Source organism: Hyposmocoma kahamanoa, unplaced genomic scaffold (genome assembly GCF_003589595.1).
Source record: "Hyposmocoma kahamanoa isolate Upper Pololo Valley unplaced genomic scaffold, ASM358959v1 265, whole genome shotgun sequence".
NCBI classification, from domain to species: domain Eukaryota; kingdom Metazoa; phylum Arthropoda; class Insecta; order Lepidoptera; family Cosmopterigidae; genus Hyposmocoma; species Hyposmocoma kahamanoa.
This window is the reverse complement of record NW_020653767.1, coordinates 83,014-110,708: the sequence shown is the minus strand read 5'-3', so window position 1 is coordinate 110,708 and position 27,695 is coordinate 83,014. Positions and strand designations below refer to the sequence as shown.

The following is a 27,695-nucleotide window of genomic DNA, read 5'->3' as shown; positions in this document are numbered from 1 at the left end:
ACTTAATGCTCAAGTCAGGATTGCACTGGAAACATAAGCACTGGAAATACGACTCTAATGGCAGGGACTTGAGTATGATTTCGAGTGCATTAAACCATACTCAAATCCTGACTTGAGCATTGAGTAGAGTTCTAGAATACGACCCTCAGTCTCGCTGCATTCTCCGTCTGGGGGAAAACATCGAAGCTCGGTGCGGTCTCTCGGTCTTTTGGGACTGTTCAAAAGTAGGTTGGAAACCTACGTATATGCTACGCCTAACCTATGCCAGGCGTTTAGGCGTCAATCCATGACATTTCAATCGAGTTCTTTATTAATTCAAATTATAATATTAATCATAATTACCCTTTTTATAAAAAAAACATAAACCACTTTTAAAAGTTTGTGGAATTACATCTGTTTGCCAAGTTTTATTGAAAGCGGCTAACGGGAAGTGGTTGAAATCCAATAAACCTGATTTACACCCTAATTTGCTACCCTTACAGGTAGAATATGTTCTTAAAATTTCAAAATCGGTTCACAAAATTCGAATTGAGAACCTCCTCCTTTTATGAATGGTTAAAAATAACTGTTGGTTTGGTGGATGTTTAACACTTTTTAATTTAGTGACTCAAGTCTCGATATTCCTATTGGAATATGTCTTCGGGCGCATTTCCCATAGATCATAAGACTGAAGACACCGGTCGTCTCGTTTCTCGAAAATGTCAAAACAATTTTCGATAGCTCTACTACTCCTGTAGTACACGGGACTTGCCCTCAGGTCTTTGCAATTTAAAACCCTAACTTACTGTTATGGGTAGACGTGTCGCATACCACCAGGCGTCATTATATTCTAGTGATACGTAGACTTGAAACTTGACAATAACAAACTTCAAATATGCGAAGGTGGTAGTCGATTCGGTTGATAGCCGTAGCCCAGGGCGAGGTCCGTTCGACCTTAACTCGGCGACTCAAGGTCGAGTTTGGCGCGCGCCGCGCTCACCGCCGGAGTGGGTTACGGGGCCGTTACGTGGTGACGCAACGAGGCGTCCACTCGCACAATGTATCGTTACTTAATGGACGCCCCACTTGCGGACGGTCTTCAGTAGGCTCTCGGACAGTATAAGGGCTTCTGCCGGCCGAGTCGGGAGACAAGCAATAGCTGGCGCTCAGCTTTCGACATTTTTTCTTTTTTATAATAAATACCACGTGACGGGACGAACAAGTCATGCGCCTGGCGGTAAGCGACACGCCTGTCCATAACGGTTGCAGCCACTCAGGGCTTTAAATCAGAGCACTGCCACTGCGCCTGTCAGCCTGAGATCTAACTTGGCAAGTCCTATGTGCCTTTAATTTTACCAGCACCCTTACCCCTCAAAACCGGAACACCGTAACGCTGACATTACTGCTTGGCGGCAGAAATAGGTAAGGTGGCAGTACTTCCCTGGACGAACTCTGTCATAAGGAGCTCCACTGCTACTGTAAAATACTATGACGCGTTAAAACGTGTTTGTGCTGTTCACGTAAAGGGTTTGAAATGTTGGTTTGTTTGAAAACATAAATACACGAGATTTAGATGATTAGACGCTTTCCGCATTCTTATAAAGTTACCACGCTAGTGCAGTGCATCGAACATGTTCGCCGAGGAGGGATTACCTGACTTCTTTGCTGTTGTCAGGGCTCGTATTGCTTCCTTTTGGGACAGATTGCGTTGTTCTGATAACGGCATACTGAGAGCTGTTTCCGCAGATATGTCTGGTCCAATTTTAAGTACTGACGTTTCATCCACCGCGACGCAAACAGGAAATAGATTAGACGAAGACCTGCACGGGTCATACCTTATTACTTTGCTTTATTTTATTTTACTCGCATATTTTATTATTGTATAATATCATTACTGTTATATTGTGCCACGTTGTATATGTAAAATAGGATTTTTGCCTGAAAATAAACAATTATTATTATTATTAGATCCGAAAAAATATTACTACCTTTATCTTTAATGCTTTATGGCGCTAAATTCGTCGTTTACACTAGTCCGTATTGTGAGGTAGGTACAATTAGATATATAAATAAAATGCCCTTAACAATAATATGCCGAACAACAATACCAATTTACCCTCAATCAGTCAGTCACGAACAAGGAATTCGTGAAGAAATTCCCCGTACACCCAGAACGCCCGCACTAGAACAAGTTCAGATAAATTTGTTGCTCAATTTGAACTTGACAGCCCGCCAGCTGCTTACCGGGTAATAACAAATCCTGATACACGGTTGAAACACATTCCTGACCTTCAGAAATTGGAAACCCCACATGGGGTCTTGCACCAACACATCACGAATTCATGGCCCAGGTGCTGACTGGGCTGCTGCCGTCATATCTAACATTTACGTGCTATTATTTATTTTAGTGCGTGGCGATCGCGTTGCGCAGTTCCTCCTTAACACAAAGGATAACAAACGGGTCCCCGCGCCCCGCGCCCCCGCCCCGCGATGACCTCACTATTAAAGTATTGCGTTGCCGTTTCGACAAAGACTTTGTTAAACTTTTCGTCTCTTCGACGCGTGCGGGCGTCACAGCTCCATTACGAATTTCAACTTGTAGCTTTGTTCGCATCAGTTCTTTCAATTCGCTGTATCGATTCATACGTCCCACTGCTGAACACGACTCTCCTCTATATTGAATTAGTTGCGGAAGCACCTTAAAACCCGTCGCGCTGTTAAGTGTGTTCAGACATGTCGGTCTCCTTCTACAGAGGTTCAAACGTATAGTCTACCACGCTGGAATGATGCGGGTTGCAAACTTGACATGTCTTCAAAGAGGTATTGTTATTTTCCATGTGTCTCTGCGCTACTGAAGTTGTTTAGTTTTAAGAAAATGAAGTGTGGTTAACCTCCACGATGTGACATCACGTTCACAAAGTTCCGAAAATAGCTTCTAAAACCGTGAGAAACCAAGAAGGCACTTGCTGCGTGTGGTTTAAAAAAACCACCCCCTGCAAAGGAGCAGGGGCACGACAACGGCGGGGGTAGGGCGCGGGAGCCGCAGCCTCGGGGGGCAGGGTCAACGACCGACGCTTTTTGGGGAGACCAGTATGAATCTGGAATTTTAATTGTAACTTGTGCATATAAGGTCTGTTTTCAAAAAGATGCAGGAACAAATGTTTTAAAGCTACTTTTTTCTTTGTTGGTATACATGTTTAACATACAATGCTTCCTACAGTCGTCCATTACAATTGACACCTTATTTCATGAGCGATAAAACTTAATATATTACAAAGTCAAAGCATACTTTTGAAAAAGAAACCAAAAATATTATTTTTTTATATATAATGTGAACTTTATGCTACAAAGAATAAAACTCAAAATTATATCATTTGGTCAACTACGCAGTTCGCGTTTAAGATCACGGAAGCCTCGGCACATCTTCTGTCTCTTTCGCACTCGTGCGAACGCCCTTCAGGTGTGAGCGAGGCAGGTGACAGAGTTTGCTTGGTGCACATTGAAAACCTTGAAAACTATATTGTATGAACAATAAATACTGGTACCTATAAAAACTGTAATGTAAACATTGTACACCATGCCTGTCTGAAAACTGGGCACAGAACACTTCCATGTCGCTGTCTTTACTTACTTACTTACTTACTTTAATAAAGGAAAACATAGTAAGAAAACCAACACGTTTATAAAATCTCTTCGACGTTATATCCAGTTTTGAATCCTACCTGCATTAAGTTAGCGAGGTAGCTCTGAAACAGTCTGAAGATGAGATGTGCTCAGCAGAAAGACGAATGGATTTTTAAAGCCGCTCCGTTAGTAATTCAATATACTTTATTTCAGGGTTCGAAGTGATAAATATCATTGATATAATTATCTGGATAAATATACCTTGACATTTACAAAATTAATGGAAACAACAAAATGCTACCGCTAGCAATGTGGTGCCATAAATTTGTATCCGAGACTCATCCAAACGTGTCAAATCTAAAAAAGTTACAAATCGTTTTCTCAAAGATTTTTCTTTAGTTATCTCACTGTTTGTCATTTGTAGTCAGAAATGAAAGTGGCAAAACAGGATGAGCATGGATATTTACCGGATATATTAAGAAAATACATCTCTTGAAACCCGAGAATGCGTCCCGGCGACCCCGGCACTATTTGTGTGTAGGTTCCGTAACGTAGAGTCGACAGCGAAGTACTACGCTAACAAATAATTGACATGACCACACAGTTTTTCTTTTTTTAATTTTTCATTATTGTAAATAATAATTAGATACATTGCGTAGTTCCGTTTCCGCGCACGTTTTAATTTAGGTGTACCTTCGTTAGCTATGTAGGTCGAGGGAGTGGAGGAGAGCGTGACATCACGACCGATTTCATTTTTTGCTTTATCACAATGATGTCCTCAATTCAAGTTAGCGGAACGAGGTATGTGCTCTGCAGAGGACCACGATGATAATTGCACATTGCTAATGTATGTTCCAAAAGCCTGCCATAAGTTAGGTAGTTGCGGGTAACACTTTAAACAGATTAAAACATTCTTACACTAAAGTCACAGTACATTTACGAAAATGTTATTATGTTAAGAAAAATTTTTTTTAAAATAAAAAATAGTGACAATTTTAATTAATTTAAGGGGCAATGCACACGCTTCCATAATAAGATTCCGGTTGATATTCAAAACTGGCCATTCACGAGGTTTAAAACAAACCAAAAACTTTGTACAGCTTCTGCGTACTTGGATGACAAAAATCCGTGGTAGTGACCCGTTTAGCTCTTTCAGGTATTCTCGATCTAAGACGTTTAAATTAAATGTTGAAACGATAAATGTATCCAAATGTAAATTTGTATATATATAATAACGCACACACGACCCCCCTAGAACCCCTACAGTTTCTCGCTCATTCTTCTCAGGGGAATCTGCCTTACGAAGGAGCGGTACAATTTAATCAGTATGACGATTTCAAGCGTAATTTGCTTACCTATGAAATAAAGATTACTCTGACTTCCAGATATAGAACAGAGGGCAGAGACGATTTGTTTATACCTAAACGTGGCAGTGGTCTCACTTATTGACAAAAAACCTTCACGTCCATGTAATAAGGCTCAAGTGGACATGTGGCGAGTCCCTAATTGCGGGAACCGGCCGATAGTTTGAGTTTTCCCTCTAATAACTTTTCAATACCATGTCCGTCCACCGCTCGTCGTTGCAGCGAGCGCGGGCCACGCCTCGCGCTTATCAGCTGTGGTTTACAAACAGCGTGACGTCACACGCCCACACGTGCGCACACACAGCGCGCATGCGCGACACGCGGGGGGGGACCCTCCCCCGGAGCTCTCTAACGTACTGTACTATACTCTGAATTAGGCCTTGTGCAGTGCGAAGCAACGTAGAGTTGACGTGATTGTTTCAGAGTTGCCACACGGCTAGACTCAATGTGTGAAGGGGACACAAGGGTCCTGTAAACAAGAAATTCATCGTTCATTACATTTCTCAAACGGCAAAATGTTAATTGTATACGTTGAGTGATATAAATTTTTAAAACGACGAAATATTACATATGAATTAAAAAATATGGTGCACAATTTGAATCTCGACGCAAGCGAGACTGTCGAGAAGAAAGCGGTATCCGTCGCGATTCCAGATCAGGCACTTAGAACTCAGAAACAAACTTTTTTAACTCGGATTATCAGCTTTTTTAAAACCTGATTGCCGCAAAAGTTGATTTGATGCTGCCAACAGTCAGTCTGGCAGTCTGCGGACTCCTTTTTATTATATATACCAAGCGACGAGACGAACAAGTCGTGGGCCTGGTGGCAAGCGACACGGCTGTCCTTATGGACAGTCCAACTTGTTATCAGTTGCAATGCTCTTAAACCGCAAAGATAGGAGGGGCACTGCCACTGCGCCCGTCACCCTGACACATAAGTTGACAAGTCCCCCCCACGCAAGCAGCAAGGCAGCACTTCCCGGGACGACCTCTTTAGGAGCTCTACTATCCTACTCCTCATATACTTACAGTGCAACCATCATTTTAGGGATCTAGAGTTTCTTGCTCATTCTTCTCAGGGGAATCTGCCTTACGAATGAGCGGTCGAGTTTAATCAATATGACGATTTCAAGTGTAATTTGCGTACCTGGAAGTAAAGGTTATTTGAGTTTGAGTGCCAAGGTGTTTCCGAGGGTGTCGCAGGAAGTGACTAAGGGCAACATCCAGGAAACGGATAACGCAGACTTGCCGCGGTCGCCCACTCGCCTGTCAAACGTGACCACGGCTACATTTTCGTTCCTGTGTACTTTATAAACAAATTAGTAAGTGCCACTGCGCGGCACGGTTCCGAAGTAACAGCATTCAGCGTCTCATCGCGCACCGATGATATCGCCGCGTCGTGACGTCCCCGAGTGAGATCATTCGCCGAAACGAGAATTGCATAACCCGTTGCGAGTGATAGAGATGGAGGAGAACTCGAGCACTGCGAGTTAGAAAGGGATAGCTGTATTTACATTTTGATTACATTAACGAAAGAAATCTTCACACGCACACAAGTCGCCGTATTATAATAATGTGTAGTTGGTCTCTCGCGAATAAGGAGAATACGGTCGTTTTGAACTTGGCAGGCGAGTTGGCAAGGAGAGCATTCGGAATACTTTTCAAACGTAGTCGGATAATGGCGGCGCGGTGGTTATCATCAAGGCTGCAACGGGGCAGCGGACCCGAACGCGTGTGTCCATGGCCATAGCTGTACTTTGATTTACAAACAAACCGAAAATTGCAGAAGTTCCCAATCGAACATCATCATACCAGTGCAGTTCACTGCAGCTGCAGGCCTGCCGTATTTTGTATACTTTTAACAGATCGTCGTAGAGGAATATCTGCGACTCTCCGACCAATAGACAATATGTTTCTGCGTCACTTGCAGATCGATTCCCCTCGTCGATACAAACATTTTAGTAAACTAAAAAGTAAAGTAAACTGAAATGTTTATCGGACGGCCACTCCGCGTAATAGACAAACCAACACCAAATTGAATAGTGAATTGGTGGTTTTACTATTTACCACCATCAACTACACTTCATAATTAGAACTACAAAAAAAAAAATCAAACAGTTATATTCACTTAATGGCCGTCCAATGCGGTTTCATATCAACAAAAATATTATTTCGTAGATATGAACAGGAATGTCGCTGTTATAATTATTTTTACAGATTTCATAAATAAACAACATAATACACACGACCTGTGCTTGCAAATTGCGAGAGAGAAAATACATCAATATACTAGTGTGTGCCTTTCTGTATCATGATCGGTTTGTTGAGACCACTGTCAAAGGCATACATTTAATTTGTGTGTGACAATACTAGATTTTGGTCCGTTCTTTTCGACCCTATGTCCAAGCAAGTCTCATTCTATAGAATAAATTGTAAGTTGATTTGTTAAAGTAAAGTTGGGTGTTAGACAACGTAGGGAGCAACTAAAGCGCGACCAATAACTAATATATAAAAGGATTTGGGCACGCTCCGAGCCATAGTCCGCGGCAGAGGTTTATCTATGCGCATGAGCTTCGTTCTTTTGTCCTCGTCGCTGAAAAACCAGATTCATCTGGAGTCGGAGTCGACAGTGCGTTCATAACAGCCACAACGATTACTTATTGCACTATAATAAAGAGCTATGTTTTAACAATGAGTATAGCCTTTTGTACTTTCTTGTTTTGGCGATTGGCGACGCGGAAAACTGTACCGGTGAAAGCTGATTCGCTCGACGCCGAGGCCCGGGGCGGGGTCTTGCCGGGACTCATGGGTGACGGAGAGGCTTTTTATGGTTGATTTATCATGTTGTGCCTGTGCTGGGCATCCTCAACGCCCTCGGGCGACAGGGCCAATTCAGCAGAAATTCAAAATGCCAATTTTATCACGGCTTTTCATCTTCAGACCGTCGCAGCGGACACATCGCAGTGGCTGGAGTGAGACTTGTCTCGCCAAAGCAGCTCACGAAATAAAGCACTTATATTTAATATTGAAAAATACTCGTTATTTTATTTTTTATCCTACTTTGGCAAAAGCGAGATTGCGTTGGGTTCAAGACCGCCGCGGCGCACGGCCGAATGTGGCCCGACCGAGTGGTCACGCAACATGCCAGCCCACGAAATGTTGCTCGGCCCTTGACGTGTTCCGCTCAACGACATTATGTTGAAGACACCGAAATGCATTGCAGCACTTATACCAGAGGCTTAAGTTCGTTGTAGCAAATACAGTTTTGCAGTCCGTTCACGCCTATTTAGACTCGACACGGACGAGTGCCTACATTGCAGATTGCAGAATGGAAGACAGGAAATCAACCTTGAACTTTAGTTAATACGGGTCAAGAATAGCTGTAGAAGCCGCCGCTGCTCAAGACGCTCGCTATGAATTCCCGAAAAAGGCAGCAACTGATTTTGATAATTTTTTCCCTCATCACATTTTTTTACAGAATTTTATTAAGATCCCGTGTCGCTCCAACAGCTGTTATTCGTTGTGGTTTCAACGACAGCAACCCATTATACGTTCCTCTGCTGGGCACGGGTTTCCTGTTCCTTTCTTCTTATCGTATTGATGGCATACACTGTAACGCTTGCCATCGCGGTGGAAGGCTTTGCCAATGGACAAAAGGTACTCGCCAATTGTTTTCTCATGCAGGTTTCATCACGATGTTTTCCTAAAGAAATTAGAGTCACAGGCGCATAACACCACTTGGATTCGAACCGGCGACCGTCCAATTAAGAAACAACCATTATCCCACCAGGCCAGCACCGCTATACCCGTTGCGGTTTAGTCATCAACACAAGAAATCTCGTCATGTCGCAATAAACTAAACGCGTAACGCAAAGCGAGACAAAGGAACGATTTATCGTCATCTCATCAGTTGTCATTCACCGGGTCGGATGCGGCGATGCCACCCACCGCGCACCTCTGCATCAATGCAATTTATTCGATTGGGAATGTCTGCTCGCCCCGCCACCGTAAAGGTCTGAAAAACCTGTGACTTTATTTCTCAATTTAAAATCGTCGAATGTGGCAGACCATGATGAGGAACGCACATGTCGGCAGTCTATTCAATACATTTGTAAAAAATTACTCTTGTTTTAAAGTTATGTATAAGATTCCATTGTGTAAAGTGACTCAATTGATTGAATAAACGTTTTTCTTCCTTTCTTCGTGCGAACGGATGTCCTGTCCCGATCTTTCTAGTCGTCTGAAGGAGGAACGGTGAGGATGGAACTATGGAGGTCAACAAATATTAGGCGCCATTAAAGGTCACGTGGATTTCCGTCCGGACATTACATGGGCTAATAGAGAAGCCCACGAAAGCCATAGATGCGATCAACTCGCATGCGCAGTACACCGTGGATTATGTGCGTGAAGCAATGCAAAAATCCGCGTAGCCGAGATAAGGCGTTGCCAGACGTTGTTTAGATATTTCTTTGTACTTGCAGTGCTTGCCCACATTGCTTTGCACATTGTGTACTAAGTAATTGAACTAAAATTAAATTGCAAAAGCGTCGGCGCCGGAAGGTCGCTGCCACACCACGTGGGAGACTCGCTTGAACCAACGACCAACCATCGTACGTTGGCATATACATGCAAAATCTAGTTTAAGACACTCGCGGGACACTAATTTACATTAAGCCCTTCACCTCAAGGATTCGATTCCTTGTGAAGTTCACTTCAATTGGCAACCAACGTACGTTGACCTATTTTGAAATAATTTTCCATGGATTGAGTTGAAAGTCAACGTATTGTGGTCTATTTAGAAACCAGTATTTCTTCATCTATGTAGACCAAAAAATGTTTACCGTAGTCAGATCTTTTCAATACGGTAGCCAGTTAGCGCCGATCTGCGCAGATGGAAAGTTGATGTTTGTTAATGGTAGTACGTAGTAGTGACCTAGGCACAGATTGTTACTCGATTGAGTCAAAAGGAAACAATCGGTGTTGCTTGCGATTCATGTAGCCGTGTTATGTAAGCATTTTGTGGAAGTTATTCGAGTCGATTCTTGTTAGAACCAATAACTAGTTTTTCTTTTTTTTGTAAAGAGATTTCAATTCCGTCTCCATTATAGAAAGTCTTTTAATTAAAATTTGATGTTAAAAATGGCATAATTATTACTTCAGCTAAAGGACGTCCACTGCCGGGCAGTGGCCTCCCTCAAAGATCGCCACAACCGCCGGTCCAGCGGGTTCCCGCAACCTTCAGCGGGTCATTGTAAAAACCCGTTACAAAATTTTTATTATATTATTAGTATTTAAAATTGAAAAATCTCACAGGCTAACCTTCAATGTGTTCAATGTGACTCACAGTTTTTCTTATTTGGTATGTGCGAAATCGAAGGTTAGACCTTCGCCTCGCAAGCCCGCACCCGAGCAGAACGTCAAAGACAGCGGCGGCCTACTTACGAAGTCCAAAAGCGACGGAGTTCGATGCCAGTAAGTAGGAATAAGGCTGGCCCGCTGGGGACCGACTTGGACCGATGATGAACCGCGAGGAGCGGCCACAGCAACCCGACCCGCGATATGAGCGACCTAGTTAGGGGATCTCGGCCCGCGGCACCGAAACACTGTACTCAGGAGACGTGCGTCCAATGACAAAATGGCGGCCACTCCGCTTCAGATGTCCCGGGTGTAATAAATGTTGTGTGAATGTTAGGCGATTACTCCGGCATTTGTGAACCGATTTCGATTATTCTTTTTTAGTTGGAAAATTGGGTACCTCAGTATTGGTCCCATTTAAATTTGTAGAAAATATTCCACCTCTAAGGGTGGCAAACTAGGGGATGAATCCGGTTTCGGGCACTTTCCGGTAACCGATTTCAATAAAATTAGGCAAATAGATGTCATTTCGCAAACTTTTCAGGTCGTTTTTTTTACAAAACAAAATTTACAATTATGTCGCTTTTGTTGTGAGGGCGCGATGTTGTCAAATGAGAATGTGTTAACACTTTATGGACGTAGAAAGATATCGTCGTTTAATATAAGGTGAGATTGTGGTATTTCCATATCCATTTATTCACATATCTTTAAATCACATTTAAAAAAAAAGACGCTCCCTAAAGTCCTACTGCTTTAAAGGCCTAAATCTTTCCCTGTGGTTGAGCTGAAGGCATCACCGACCGTGAAAGCAACTAACTACACGAGAAGTGACTGTGAAATGAAGAAACTTGGTCACTGTAAGTATATCACGACAAACGTCACTCCTGATGATCATCTTCGCGTCGCGTTCAGTCCATTACCTGGAAATAAACAAACATACATTGAGACCTGCTTTTACAAGACTATAGTTAAGAGATTAGAGATTACACATTGCGCGAAGTAGTTTTTAATTTCATTAAAAAATATTTTTTTTTATAATATCAAGTGACAGAACGAACAGGTTGTGCCATCAGGTACACGCCTATCCGTAACAGTCGCAGTGCCACTCAGAGCTTTAAATCGCAAAGATCTGAGGGGCACTGCGCCTGTCACCCTGAGACATAAGTTGAAAAGTCCACTGTGCCTGTGATTTCACCAGCACCCTTCAAAACCGGAACACAGTAATGCTGACATTACTGCTTGGCGGCAGAAATAGGTAAGGTGGCAGTACTACCCTGGACGAACTCTTTCACAAGGAGCTCTACTGCTACTAAGTAAGTAAGTTAATATTCCACTCCACAGCCGGTCGCCATGAATGTGGAAGCGAAATCTACATGTAATGCTAGTAGCTTGTGCACAACATTTGACTGCAATTAATTCATGTGGTAGTACATTTTAAAACTGCCTACAATTGGACTATTCGTACACATAGAAGGCAACGAGTGAAAAATATTCGTCGACGCCTTTCTTTTGGTCGCGTTTTGACGCAGACGCCGGCGCCGACGACGAAGGCGCGTAGTTCTCACAGCGCGTCGATTGTAGCTATGTGACCTTGTAACAGTTCGTGGTTGTTGGTACTGGGTTGGCGGTTGGCCCGTTGACCGCAATCGAAACAGACCCAGCGATCTTACCTAAACTCTAACAAGGTTGGAGATTATGTTTGTTGACAGTTTTCTTTACCTCCCTCCCCCATCGCCGCCTCCTGCCCAACTGCAGTCGTTAAAGTCATTTAAAAACAAAACTATGAAAGCTCAAACAAAATTCTATTCAATATTTAGTTAGCCGGCGTTGTGGTCCTAGCCGAGTCTACTAGTTGTAGACAAAAAGTGCACAGCCTTGTAACAATTGCACGACACCGATGCTCGTTGGCCTGTAGACTGTTATGACCGTTATGGGGCTAAAAATAAGCCGCGTTTTGGGGTCTAGGTTGATGTGGCAATACCGCAATCCTAAGAAGCCACGGCGAAATGACCACGTTTCAAACTTGGTAAAACCCTGTTCACAATCCATCTACTCAATGTTTCATGTGAATTACCAGAGGTGTTACATAACCTTTCTCCTGAGTACCGGAGCAACGGACTTCGCAGCACTTACAGTCCAAAGCGCTGGGCCATCGAGGTGTGTGTGTTTTCGTATGAGTCTCGGTTATCAAAATAACTCCCGTTTCCTTCCAAAAGTGTTTTCCAAAAGTGAGTTCCTAACAAACAGTGATCGGAATTGAAGGAGAAAATTTCGCTAAAGTAAAGAATAACGTGGCCATTCCCTTCTACAAATCCCGGGACTTCTCGGAATTTATTATATTTGAATTGCGTATTATTTATTGAAATTTGTGTATACTGGCCATAAATTATTATTTCCTATTTAAGTATTTGCTACGAATTATTGTCTCCAAAAAAATAATATTGTAGTTGTGTTTCTATAGGTGCTTACGCAATTAAATGCTTTAGCCATTTATAAAATAAACAGTAAAAATAAAAAGAAATTGTATACTCATTGATAACAAAATGGGTATGTCCATACTAAGAAACCGTTCATAGTTTAGGTAGATTATCGCCCTCAATTCCAATCACCGGTAATAAACCTAGGTAACAGGCGACAGCGTCTCTCAGTATAAGTACAAGAGCAGCTCACGGCGGGCCCAACACTGGCTGGGGACATCACATTTAGTGACAGTGATTCAGTGATCAGGGTCAGGGTGCTGGTGAAATTACAGGCACATGGGACTTATTAATTTATGTCTCGGGATGACGACGGGCGCAGTGGCAGTGCCCCTCAGATCTTTGCGATTTAAAGCTCTGAGTGGCACTGCAACTCTCAGGCACACGACTTGTTCGTCACGTCACTTACTGTTATTATTAAAAAAAATTAGATTAGAAATTTTTCAAGGGTCGTAAACATTCGACATTTCATCAGTTTTTTTTTCACGCACCTCTACTAAACATTAATAGATGTATACAGAAATTAGAATCACAGGTACATGGCGCTATAGGAATTCCATAACAATCTCAAGCAGCCTCCTCCCACTGGGCTAGCACAGCTCTTTTGCCAATTTGTTACTAAGAGAGGACGTATTAAAGTTACTACGACGATTTCAAGTTCTCTATTGCTAATCTATGAAGTAAATACCTATGTTGAATTGTAACTTGAGTGTTGAGCAGTGGACCTAGGTACGGTACAGCTGTGGCTTTAAGCCTTAAGCCTTGCGCGTACAGTGTGCAAGCAAGCGTTACAAGGCCGCAGACTCGACTCTAGACAAAGTCTCGTCAGTGTTGCCAGCCACGCTACACAATTCGTGTATTAACAATAGCCCGGAAAAAAACTTTAATCACTGAATGTACACATAGAAATACAATACAGGATAACGAAATCTAAAACCTTTGGGTTAAGAGGAAATAAGAAGACTTGTGAAACTATTACCTCTATGCTAGACAAATACTAAAGCGTAGCACGCACACACGAATGTTTTATAATATACATAGTTTAAAATATTTCGGTGGTCAAGTTGGGGAACCGAGGCGCACATCTCTTGATTTAATTTTAAAGGTTCCATCCTCTTACATTTTAGGAAATAAGGTCTGTTGTAGTACCAAATAAATAACCGAAAAATGTGGAGATATTAAAATCAGGATTATTACCACAGCACTGGCCAAAACGGTGCCCTGTCTCCGCTCGAAACGTTACCACAGTGCAAACGAGGCATTATCCTGTCACTACCGACCGCCTTGAAAAATTGGAGGGCCAAACGGGTGCGTGCCGAAAAGGGTCTCTGTCAATTGTCCGGGTCCGTCTTTTCCGCACGGATGGAACATCTGTTTACTTGTTTATTGAATTGCAGTAACAGTAGAACCCTTTGTGAAAGACCTCGTCCGGGGAAGTAGTGCCACCCTACCTATTTCTGCCGCTCAGCAGTACTGTGAGCCTTACTGCGTTCCGGTTTTGAAGGGTAAGGGTGCTGGTTAGGCACATGGGGACTTGTCAACTTATGCCTCATGGTGACGGGCGCAGTGGCAGTGCCTCTCAGACCTTAGCGATTTTGAGTGACACTGCAACTGTTATGGACAGGCGTGACGTTTACCAGCAGGCGCACGACATGTTCGCCCTGTCAATTGTTATCATAAATAAAATGGGCCCCGTGTAAAACACCATGGATGGAATTCCGCACCATAGGAAAAGCGAGCTCCACACCATTGTTTGGGAGCACTCGACGGAGGCAGAAGCAAGGTCAACCAATCATAAATACTCAAGTGACCTTTCGCAACGACTGCGCCTCGCGGTTTGCCTCTGGCTTCCGTTACCGGGTACACAAGTTGCGAGGCAAAAAGATTTGTTAATCTTTTTTAAACATAAATGAACTTGGACATTACACGTTTTCGACTCGATGCCCAGTTGTAGAAATTTCGGTGTTCTGAGCACCATACTCACGTTGTGACGATGCGACCTCTTTCATCGTCATCCCATGTTTTTATCACCCTTTGCTTTGGTTCATGGCCGCTTACTTTTGAAATTTTGAATCGTTCCGTCGTCACTCCCATCAAAATTCTCGAAGAGAAAGGACGCGTCTGTCACAAAAACCGCAACCATGTAGACTTTATGAAATATTAACTGCTTATAAAGCATCAATATTTGTGCGAATACGGGCCCTTTTTGGGTAAGTTCACCTTGTTACGTTTGATCTGTAGGGAGTGTTTTTCTAATGTTGTACCTGTGTTACACCTTCGTTTGTTGTTACAGCCTTATCCTTACTTTGTTCTTTCTACTTTCTTACAATAAAATTGTGTGAAGCGAGCCTTCTCTTTAATTCCGCCAAGGCTGGGCGTGATTTCATATTGTTCAAGCAGCAAACATTTTACGTGCTCCTTGATGAAGGCTTCGGTCTTTTTAGTTGCCTCGGGAGCCGACGATTCTGTAGGTTGTTACATGTTATGAAAGTTCATAGGAGAACAACAGACAGTGATAAGTGAACTACTACTACCATAGCCTATTGGTGTACCCTTCGTACAGGCGACGCGCGACGCGGCGTTCGCGCAACCTCGTTGCCTACGTTGCACGCACAACACTTGTATGTACACCTTGTGTGTGTTTCGAGGCGAAGTGGAAGCGCAAACCTCTTTTAATCCGCTGTTCAAAAAGTTAAACGTCAACGTGAAATATACATAGCAAAGCAATGGATACCGCACTACCGGCCATGTGAAGCTTATTAAGGTCAGCATCAACAGGCATCGCTCAATATCAGGTCGGATTGTGGCTAAGTGTGTCCATTATTTATATAAGAAAAAAGAAATAATTTAACCCAATCAAGTGTGTTTAGACCATGAAGGCATTTATTATTTATTCAACCGCGGGGTGCTTTTAAATAAGAAATTTAGATGTATAACTCCGCATAATATATTCGTTTATATGTGCTTATGTTTGCAGAGTAATCACCTCGGGCGACCAGTTGTTCACCTTGCCGTGTTCTGTGTGGCTTTAAATTTTGTATGTTTTTTCAACTTCGTGCCACACACGCGTGTGTCATACTTACTTTATGTGAAGTGTTTTAAAGTTCCTTTGACTATTATTACAACTAAAGTGTATTTATTGGTTTGTTTTATTGTTTGAAATAAACTCCACTGGTTTGCATTAATTATTCGATACAAATATCGAACACAAAGAAAAAATATTTCGACCCGACAGGACTCAAATTTGCGACCACGGGATTTCGTCCTCGTCTCTCTTCCAAATGAGTTACATGCCGAGTTACTAAGTCGACGAAATTGTTCTACGTGTCTGTTATAGATCTTTGGCATTGAGTTTTTCGGTTTTCGACGCCGTAAGCGGCATCTGTGAACTCTCCCGGGGGCAGAACTCGCCCGGACGAACTCTCGCAAGGAGCTCTACTGCCACTCAAAGTACCAAGAATAAACCGGCGTGTATGAAGCGACTGGCGCGAGTCTTGTTCGGAATGTTGTTACATAAAAATGAAAAATACGTATGGAGAAAGAGCTAGAACCATGTCAGAATTGCGCTGCAGCGGCACATGGGCAGCACAGTGCGGCATGAGCGAAAAGGTATGCCCGGTGCGATTACGCAATCGCAGTTTTGCAAGCGTGTCGACATTTTGGAAAGCGAACGAATGCGCCAGTGTCGGGCCTGCGGTGGGCCTGTGGTGGCCACCACTTTGTATGGAAAAGTAGAACAGCGTGCGACGCGGAGGGATACGTTCACAAATATCACGTGGAATGCATTCTTACCCGACTACGGCAACGCCAAAAGAAGGGTAATGATTTTTAAGTACGTACTATGGATATTTAGCAACTGAAGGTAATATAAACAAATAACCCTGTATTCTTTATAAAACCAAGGGACGGGACGAACAAGTCGTCGACCTGGTGGTAAGCGACACGCCTGTTCATAACCGTTGCAGTGCCACTCAGAGCTTTGAATAATAATAATAATTTATTCTCTCCTATTCACATGAAAAATGCATTCAAGTGAGAACTTAACGGGAGACTGGTGCCCAAACTAGGTAGAACCTGTGTCCTGAGACACCAGGTCAAATCGCAAAGATTCAACTGCCTCCGTGGCCGAACGGTTACAGAACAGAGGTCCCGGATTGGATTCCCGGGCCGGGAGAAATATTTGTATGGCGTACATTTATTTCTCTCGTGAGTTTGCGTGTAATTTGTGGTTGTCTACATATGTGTGTGTCCATGGCACCCGCGATACAGGCTTCCCTAGTGTAGACTCTAGGGGCACTGCTACTGCGCCCGCCACCCTGAGAAATAGGTTGACAAATCCCTTGAGTAATTTGCACACTTACTATTGAATAATAAAAAAAAGTTCACCAGCACCCTTACCCTTCACAACTGAAACGCAGTAGCGCCCACTTCACCGCTTAGCGGCAGAAGTAGTTAAGGTGGCAAGGTGGCCGCACTTCTCCGGATGAACTCTGTCTAACTAGCAGGCTCTACCACTGCCACTAAAAACTGCTAATAAAGAATATTTGTGTTGTATTGTTAGAATAGTAAACATTTCCAATAGTAGTGCGTTTCTTTTAATGTAAGTACCATACATTTTTACGAACATGTGTCTTTGCTTTTTCTAAATTCGAGCACCGCTCTGAATCTGAATCTCTGAAAGAATTTAGTGTTTACCGCTCGCTGGCTCCTTCCGTCGGCGCGGCGCGGTGCGCGCTTACGCGTTCGGCCGTCCCTCCGATGTGCTTTGGAATGGCACCAACCGCACCCAAACGTTTAAAGCAAACCTTTTGTCCGACGCATTCAAAAAGATCCTTAACAAAAATAACCTTATAACGGTAATCTAGAATGCAATATCAACTTTCCGTCGCAAATGATAAAGTTGATATTGATGTGCGCTGCTGAACAACACCTGCGCAGTGAAGGCGACAAAAAGTCGCAGAAAAAAAGAGGCACTCATACCTGACGACAAAAAGTTGGGATTTTATGTTCGTCCCGGTTGCTGGCAGGTCAGTAGAGATGCGAACGATCGAATTCCTAGATACAATACGGTCGGTTAGGTAGCCCACTTATAAGGAGGCACACACAATGCGCATACGTGATTTGTGCACTGCCTGGTCTGAGATTGTAATCAACTGTTAAGGCGGGGTGTTTCAACGCGAGCCTAGATTTTAGGAGGAGAGGTGTGAACTCGAAATTAATGTGAATAAAATAAGAACAGGCGGAGAAAATTTGATACTGATGATGAAGGCGACTGACACGGCGACGGGCGGCGCATCGTTCAACCGCTAGGCAATTTGCAAACTTTGGGAAAAACGAGTACTTATTTACTCACTATAGGGCTTCAGTTGAAAATCAAAATTTAGCAGATTACCTGTAGTACTTCAAAATAAATATCTCCATAAATAAATTATGTACAAAATTAGATACTTTATTCTAAAATTCGTTTTAGGCTTTTATTTTGATGTACATCCTGTCGTGTAACGAATTAGCACGTTCTTTGGACAATATCCTTACGTGTATGGTATATTTTTGTAAGAGCGTTATTTAATAATAAATACCTCCGGTGACTCGCCTCGAGCGGATACATAAAGTGAAGCCCAGATTTCACTCCCGAGCGCAGGCGGTGTGGTACCCCTGGCCCTGTACCAAGGAATATCCTTGATTGATTCATTTGTGCGATAGTCGGGTTCATTCATGGACTGTGACGTCACGCGTGGTACAGTGATGTGTCGCTTGACCTCTCATGCTCCCAGCTCAAGGTTACGCAGAGAGCAGTGCTCCCTACAAATGCATTTTAGTAATTCAATGACACAGCCTTTAGTAGGTACAATATCCTAACCTATACACGCGTACCACCGAGCACAGGCGTCAAGTTTGAAATTCCGCAGCACGACACGACCCAAGGCTGTCACAATGAAACAGTCATAAAAACTTTTGGTTTTAAAACTCATCTTCTCCAAATCAGTATTAAAATGTACTTCTTAATTATTTTCATTAATAATTATCCATATATTTTAAGGAATATTTCTTACGTATTGAAATCACATTCGTCTCGAAGCGGCAAATCGTGTTCGGATACAATCTGTAATATTGACAGGGGTAGCGTTTTGTTTTTCCATTTTTGATAACAATGACTTCGAACCGTGTTAAAAACGCCAGTCAGAGAATCACCACCTGCGCTGTTATGAATGTACTTACTACAATCGACGAGTTCGTGTACCCCGTGTTCGTTTCTGCAAATACTTACATAAAAGTACTTGAATCAAAAAAACCTGCACATGTTACTATGTGACACTATGTACGGCAGCCATCTGGCCATCTCGCCCCGCTAGGGGCCGCACCTGGCTTGCTCATGCTTTCTATGCAATGCGGCACTTGGGTGCGCTTACGTCAATACATAGGTTGGAATAACTTCATTTTACCCGATTACGGAAAACTAAAAGCGGTGACGCTTTTAACCAACGGATTTGAGTGATGATACGTGTCGGCTAGTTAATAATTATTTATGAATGCAAACAAGTTAGTTCTTATTATACGAGTACGTAAATGTATACAATAATGCGGATATTGCTAATTTTGTCTAATTGGGTGTCGGTGGTTGAAACTAGGCGATTGACGAATGTAGCTTTGCCATTTTGCCATCGCTAGGAGAGGCCCTGTCGAGCAGTCAACTGCAATGTTACATTTCATTCATATCGTCTCAGCTGTCTCTCTGAGTGGAGTAAGCAGAGCCTCCACATCGACAATAATAGAATGTGCAACGTTTAACAATCCCGCCAGCATGTAACGGCCATAACCGGTATATGCAGTGTTAAAATTCTTGTCGTAATTTAAATAGCCATAAAAAATTAACAGTTCATACAACTCAACCTGTGGTTGAGTGTACTAAATAGTCGACTCTAGCTGGCTACGACCACTGCAGGGGCGGCGGAGGGCGTTCACCCTTATCAGGTATCGCTCTAATAAAAACTTGATCCCTTACAACGAGGCTGCGATCGTATAGCAATAGTTATTCCTATATGCCCTTCGTATAGCAATAGTTATTCCTATATTCCTAGTGCTGGCATGGGGCATATAGGAATAACTATTAGGGCATGACTTTTCTTTGTCGACTGAGTGCACAGTTCACTTAGACCGTTCAGTGGAATATCTCCGGGTTGAGCGTGTCCTCGTATCGGTGAGCTGACATGCGGGTTTTCTCGCGACGCGTTCGTGCGTCGCAAAAGGGAAATACGGTACGCGGCTCGTCGCCTGGCGACAGTCTTTTTTAGGGCGAGGGGACCATTCGGGTCTATTCCGCAAGCAGGATACAAATGGTACGTCGCGACGCTTTAACGTTTGTACGACCGTTTCAGCCAACCCAAAGTTCTTTCCTATAATGCTAAGAGAGATCTAATCATACCTTATCTAAAGACGCATCATGACGTCACTTCAACGCCAAGCAACGACGCGGGCGGAGGGTGCGGGGTGGGAGCGGTGCGAGGAACACGCATCCGCGTGTATATTTAGGGCGGGGCCGTTGACCCCGAAGGTCGCTACCTGCGCATGCGCCATGCGTGCGCGCACCCAGTGATGCTATCGCACTACTACATTCACAATAATCCTACGTTGTTTGATTTTGAATTCCTTCATCCCCCATACATATTGTCACAGGTATGTGAAATATACGATGGACTGTCGACTCATACCTTCACCGACAGTGTGGCAACCTTAGCGAAGCCTGCTGACCTCACAGTCAGAGGAAAGTATGATTGCTCAGGATGTTTTGGGTACTGACTACCCCCAAGACTTACACTATCGCCTAGTTTGGGACATACGGTTACATGTTAGAGACGACTCTCACACACTATCACATTTATAGGGATGTGAAACAAGCAACAAAAATGGCTGCATACAAATGTTAAACAAAAACAGACTATTTCTCGGTGTGGATGTATGTATCGAGTTCTTAGGTTTTCGCGATTGTTACGCATAGGAAATGAAACTATTTTTCCGTATTTAAATAGCGTATATTTGTTCTTTCAAACAAACCGACGTTTCGGGCCCTTTACAGTTCCCATGGTCACGGTTGACTCATCATCTATGTGCATGCGTGCTTTGCTGTTTTCAGGTGACACACGGGCCATACACTTTGCATGGTATAAGGTGCACTCTCTAACACACTAATTTTATATGGTAACCTACTAAAACTTGAGATAAGGACTCTCTTGGCAGGTTGTGTGGCTTTTAACATATACATTCATCACTTTATTATTGAGGATGCGATATTATCTATTTTTCAGTTGACAAAGTGACAAAGAGAAAAGTGAGAAAGGCTTTTGGTCTCATACACTTGTATATACAGTGACCTGTGATAGCATAGTTCAGAAGCTTCTGAATCATATAGAATATTCCTGGTTCATTCATCAGCGGAAAGCCTGTACCTTTGAGTATTATCGCATCAAGCACAGTTTCCCATTTACTGCAATAGTAAAAGAAAGCTTCATGATGAAACCTTGGAGAAGGTTTTACCAATAACTCAATGGGTATATAAACTTTGTCTTCTAAGCACGGGTGAGACCTATCAGATCATTAAAGGTGCAGGAAGATCAGAGTTCTTTTAGACAGCACTATAAAACATGTCTGTTTGATATTCCTTTTAATGGTAAGAGAGAGCTGCTTCTAAACTACCTTGCCTACCATACCTTACGATTTTCCCAGATACATCACAGCTATGAGGCACTAGTGGCCCAGGACCTCAATGTAAGGGGCAAAATCATCCCTCTGCAGGAGTCATACTGTGCATAGTGCTTTTGCCAGGTAGGGGGAAATGAGACAGCTGAGTATTTCCCTTTACTTGAATGATTCTGTTATTGTCATATAGAGTGTGCTAAGATATTAGTTTCAAAATATTTAAGAGACATTTATTTATTTTGTTTTCCCCATTACTCCAAATTTGACATTATAAGAACCACATTATTATATTTCAAGGCCTTCATACCTACTACATCATATCAATAGTAATTGGAGTAGACATGGATTTGGGGCATGGCACTAAAAATATGCACAATATTGAAAGTTTCAAGCATATGCGTATGCATTCTTATTATGTTAGTCAGCCATGACTCCACCGAGGTACTCACCAATCTCACAGATACACAAACAGATAAAAAAGCCACCGCAAGACTTGGTTCATGCCTGTGACATGATTCATACATTTTTATGGAAAGGATTAATTTTTGCTCTTTTGGGTTTGTACTTCTTACTTAGTTTATGTTAGGTTAGTGAAAAGTGAAGAAAAAGAAAGTAAAATATTTTTATGTAGTTGCAACAGTTATAAATTGGAAACCCTTTTACAACTGCAAGTTGGTACTGGGGTTCATAGCATGCAATAGGCTTGAGTAGTTCATGAACTAGGGACCGTTTGGAATGAATTCCAGACGCTGACCAAAATAAACTAGTACCTTGTGCACAATCTTAATAGTTCACCTGTCTTTTAGTTCAGTAGGAATGGGAATTGTTTGTGGAGCCACAGACGCGAGACTTAGTTCTTTCAGTTCATAGACATGAGGTGAGACAGTACGAACTAGACAGTGGACTGTCGTTGCTTTTAGTATACAAGTTCGAGTGAGACTGAAATACTTAAAACTTGCTTCACATTTCCTTTTATTTTCCATATGAAATTTAACACACACCTTGTGTTGGCATACATGTTATACATATACATATCAATAAACATATGTATATAAAATAGCAACTTCAAATACAACAGCTATATTGATACCAGAAGTATCAATTAACATAAGGGATATTTTGTCGAAAATGAGTTACGTATATCATTGGATTCGGAAGAACCCACTATCAATTGGTATTATTAAAATTTAGGAATGCACAGTGGTTTAAAATATGGCATGTCCCTTACATTAAAGAAAGATTTTTAGTTGTGCCTTAATGTACTAATATTTGATGTGTAAACTGTGGAGGATAGTGTAAGCAGTAAGAGAAATAGAAAATTATACGTAATTCTATTGTAAACCTTTAATATAATTTTCTATTTCTCTTACTGCTTACACTATCCTCCACAGTTTACACATCAAATATTAGTACATAAAGGCACAACTAAACATATTTTTTTAATGTTTTTTTTGGCAATGGACATGGACATTTAAACCACTGGGCATTCCTAAATCTTTAGTTCATAGCATGAAAGAAGAGGAAATTTTAAGAAGTTTTGCTCTAGACACAATCAAAATTTGAGCAGACAGTAAAAAGTTATAGACGGAAAAAAAAATGTTTTTTGGCTCTCCTGAAAAACCGTGGTTTGTCTCTTACATTAATTGATACTTCACTTCTGGTATCGATATAAATGTATTTTGATATAAAATTGTAACATGTAAAATAAAAATAAAAAAATTGTAAACATGCAAATCATCATTTGAAAAACCCAAAAGGTACCTACACCAAAAAGGAAAAACAATAAAACATTCCATTAATAACTATGGATTATTTAATTCCATGTCCTTCAAAGACCAAAACGGTTCCTGTTCCTTCCCAATTCCCAGATCCCATGGAACTAAGGAACTAAAAGACCAAATTAATTTGTCCGAATTAACTAAATGGGATTGCACCCTCCAAAGACCAAGCAGACACGAGTCTAGCATGTAAGTCATCAATATAAATATTTGCTATTGTCTGTACATCACTGGGTCAATAACAATATGACAGCCATTTGGTAAATAAACACAGTAGGTAAATATGATTTAGCACACGAGTGCATATGTACCTCCTGTGTCCTATTATAGTACATTACATCTGAGATGGGCTCGTGAACAACGTTGAAGCTGCAGGCGATAATATTTGAAATTTCGATTAATCGGTGACATCATTGGCCCAACACGAAAACATCATTATATAACGTAATAAATGTGTTTTAACGACGAAAAAGACCCGCCAGGGCGTCAAACGGTAACCGAGTACAGACAGATGCTAAACAGCCACAAGTAGACTGCCTCGTCGAGATCGAAAGCGAACCGTAACAAGTGAAATTTGCAGCGAAAGTTAGCGCCGTGCATCGCTATGATATCATGCTATGTATGTATAGGTGTAGCTATGTTCAAGGTTACTCATGTAAATAGTACCTGTAATTCTGCTCATAGTCCCAATACTCCTTGTATCGCGGGTGCCAGCGCGGGCCCCCGCGCGAGAAGGGCCTCCGAGACCCTCCCTGGCTCATCCTATAACGCCATAGGGCTCCGTATCGATCGCCACAAACGCACTCTCGACCCGGGCAAGGGCCACACCAGATCACAGCACTACACTAAACACTATCACTGCATACAGACGCTGCTGGGAAAGCGAATACTGTTTTTCTACGCGAGGTCCGCTAAAGAAACCCTGTCACTTGTTCACACAACTCACGACTGTAGTGATGCGAAGTTCGTTCGCTATGCACGCAAGCGCGACAACGTCACGGAACGATCGGGGCGACCTCTATTTTTTAATTTTATTCAAAAACGACCGCCAAATCGAGTAAATTTTTTACTCGCCAAGATATATATAAGCAGCTAGATTTTTTCAATGCAAAAGTGCGATTTAATTTGGGTGTTGTTCTAATTGTATGTAGTCAAGTACTTATAGCATATAGAATAATGCAATGTGGAAGGTAGAGGATTAAGGACGCAGTATTGATTTTATATTAGCGATACACGAGACGCGATAAATTTCTCACGAGCTAAGAATAAAATGTCCGCCGAACTACTGCGAAGGAGCGGGGCGTGTTATCGCACACTTAAAATGGTTCGTCACCGCTCACATAATTAATGTGAATCAGAAGGCAATCTCGCGCCGTCACGCACGGGTGCTCATCGCGTTTCACAGCCACTGCACTCTACAAAAACACTTAATCACAGTTTTTCACGACAAAAATCTAGTCTGGAACGTTGAAACCAGATGGAAAACGTGAAAAATTCCAAGATAATTTGTAACGCAAAACGCCCGTCCGGACGACTCGATACGTAAGCCTCAATAAAAAAAGTTTACACAACTCGTCGTCCTCGGTAGACCGCTAAGCGCTGCCAGCGCTGAGAAACGTAACAAACACACCATGTCGTCTGGTCTTAGACTTTTTTACCGCGCTGCAAGCGCCTTGCCGACGTAAAGCTCCACCCATTGTTATTATAATGCAGCCAACATGCCACATTAAATGCAGTGTGAAGTTAGCTACAAATAGTTTGACAAAGCGTCTGCCTCTTTCATTTCAAAAGGAGAAAAAAAGATAGAGCGAGTTCTCGATTATTTTGATGTTTTGTCGCTGTATAATCATTACTACAGTAGGCCAAACTTATAAATAATGAAATTAAACCTCTAATGGTAGTTTTCCACCGGCGAGGCGTGAAGAGACGAGAATTGAAATATCGCCGGCCCATTTCCACCAAAAATTGCTATTAAGAGCTCGCAATGGCTCGCGCGAGCCATCGCGATGTCTCGCGAGCTCGCGCTGTGACTGGGAATAGTGAAGATTCAGAACTGTTTATTTTATTTTATTTATTTCTTTTATTTCTTTATTTATATTCAGGTTACTGAGACCCATAGATACATACCTTACAGACTAACATACATAACAATATAAAATAACACTATTACTAATTTAACACGTATTTAGGTTGTCGGCGACGTGTGGCGCCATCTGGTGTCAGGCAACCGGCCACGGAATCGCCGGTATAGGACACCCTTCGGCCAGAACTCCTCCTTCATGAAGGTCGACAGATGTTCGGTCGGCACTCTCACCACAAACGAATTAAAGTTCACGTAGTGGCGGGACTCCAACCGCTCGACCCTCAGGGTGTATTTGGATTTCAACCTGATGTACTCCACTATCTCCTCAGACTTCGTGGAGTAATGCAGGCGTGACAGGTACAGCAGCGTTGTCGGGATTGCCGGACGCAGCAAAAAGTTGGACCCTGTCGGTGCAGTGCCGCACAGGTTACGGCTGGTGGGCTTCCTCTTCTTCTTCTCCACCTTTGTGAAGCCGTCATCGTCGCACCGGTCCGTCTGCCTCTGTGGTTTTGCAACTTCAGAGACAGGTACACGAGGTTTTTTCATCCCCTTCGTTGATAGCTGCCTGGCTTGTGGTTGTGGAGCAACGGGTCGGTTAACAGCTGCGACAGCGGCGTAATCACGTGGAGGGGTCAACGTGTTTACGCGTGACGTCTCCGCCGGAGCGGACAATCGAGGGGCGGGGCGCGGGGAATCGCGCTCAGCGACAGCGGTCGGTGACGCATCCATATGGGCCGACTCAAAACTGCCGATAGATGCATTATGTGCCCCGCGACGAGTATTCACGTTACAGGCCTCGAGTGACCTACTTACCGAAGTTGCACTACTCAGTAATACAACTTGGGCACGTAACTCACAGATGGTGTTATCCGAAGCCTCCAATTTACATTGAACTTCGGCCAGACTTGCTTTCAGGGATGTGATGTCCTTAAGCAGCCTAGTGACATCGACATGGTCGAACGTGACAGGGGGCAGCTTGTGCAGCTCCTTTGCCACGAAAGCAGGCACGTCGTCTGGGTCGGTTTCCTTTAACATCGTTATAATGTCCTGGATACTCTTCGTTCCTCCATCCCTCCGGCGAGATGGCATCTGCTCGGCCTTGACAAGCACACGGAAAAGCAGCGCCTTGCCACTGCAAATCTCATCTTCTTTAAAGTTTGATTTGCAGATCTGCATGATGCTGACCTCGTCCATAGTGTCGATGGCGTGTTGTATGAACGCCAGCAGTTCATTGGCTATGAGTTGTTGGGAACTCATAGTCAATTACGCGCAGCGGTCATTACCGCGCGGATCGCGAATTAATATAATTCTTACTGTGTGAGCACGTCCGAATCTGAGCGTGCATCGCACCGGTTTAGTTCATCTAGCGATAAGTTCGCGGTTGAAGAAACATATCCCGTAAATTATTATTAGATAATGTTAACTGAAGTAGAATAAGATGAAACCATTGTTTTTAAATCTCAAATCGTACGTACTACATACCCCACAATCTCGCGATTGATATTAATAGCCATTGCGAGCTCGCGTGAGAAATCATATTTCCGTTATAATGTTAAACAGTATAATGCTCTATATAGGCAGCAATACGGTTCAATATTACATTAACAAACATTTAAATTCTAGCCTCGCCCATCCTTGTCAATCCAGATCTTTTCCACTGAAGATGCGCGAGGAGAAAATTGAAATTTTGCTATAAAAATTTCTATTCTCGTCTCGCCTCATCTCTCTTCGCCTCGCCGGTGGCAAACCACCTTTATAGAGCACCTGACACATTTTTTTATGTTTTCTTTTCCATCAACATCACTGGTTCCTATTTGTTATGTAGTGATGAAGATGATTCCATTATTGCAAAAGAAACAGATATTTAAAGAATTTGAACATGAAATACGCACATAACATGTCTCACACATCATTCACAAGCTATCACGCTTTACAACTAAACTTAATTTTTTTTTGGGAAGGATTTTTGCAGTTGGTTACTGATGGCCTTGACTGCGTGACCGGAGAAAAGGGCGAGCTGAAGGCTCATAACCCCTAAAATAAACTTAAAGCTAAGTAGCGGGTCTGAGGGCGCCCAAGTGGGCACGGATGTCGGCTCAGGGGCTACTGGAGACTTCCGCCAGAAGGGCGTGCTGAAATAAAGGATCTACGACCTCGCCGGCGAGGACGGTTGGTGCGTGAGGGACGGGACTGACTAGCGATCTGGTTGGCCTTCAAAGTGGCGAGAGTGATAGGGTCGTCAGGGTCGTTGAGGACTTCCCTTGGCCGACGGGTCCTGTTTACGTGGTGGGGTTGTTCCCTGAGGGGGTCGTAAGAGGATGCAGCCACCACGAGGGGGTTG

The 27,695-nt window shown here is 42.8% G+C and overlaps 1 protein-coding gene across 1 annotated transcript in view; it reads right to left on the bottom strand.

The window, feature by feature from the left end:
- The window catches only part of LOC113228997 (E3 ubiquitin-protein ligase Arkadia-like), a 50,956-nt gene extending 26,158 nt beyond the window's left edge, over nt 1-24,798 (bottom strand). The window contains exon 1 of the mRNA XM_026462465.1: nt 23,938-24,798. Within this exon, the coding sequence (XP_026318250.1) occupies nt 23,938-24,032 (95 nt within the window). The 5' untranslated portion in view covers nt 24,033-24,798. The remainder of the gene's footprint in view (nt 1-23,937) is intronic.
- Between the last annotated feature and the right edge of the window lie 2,897 nt (nt 24,799-27,695).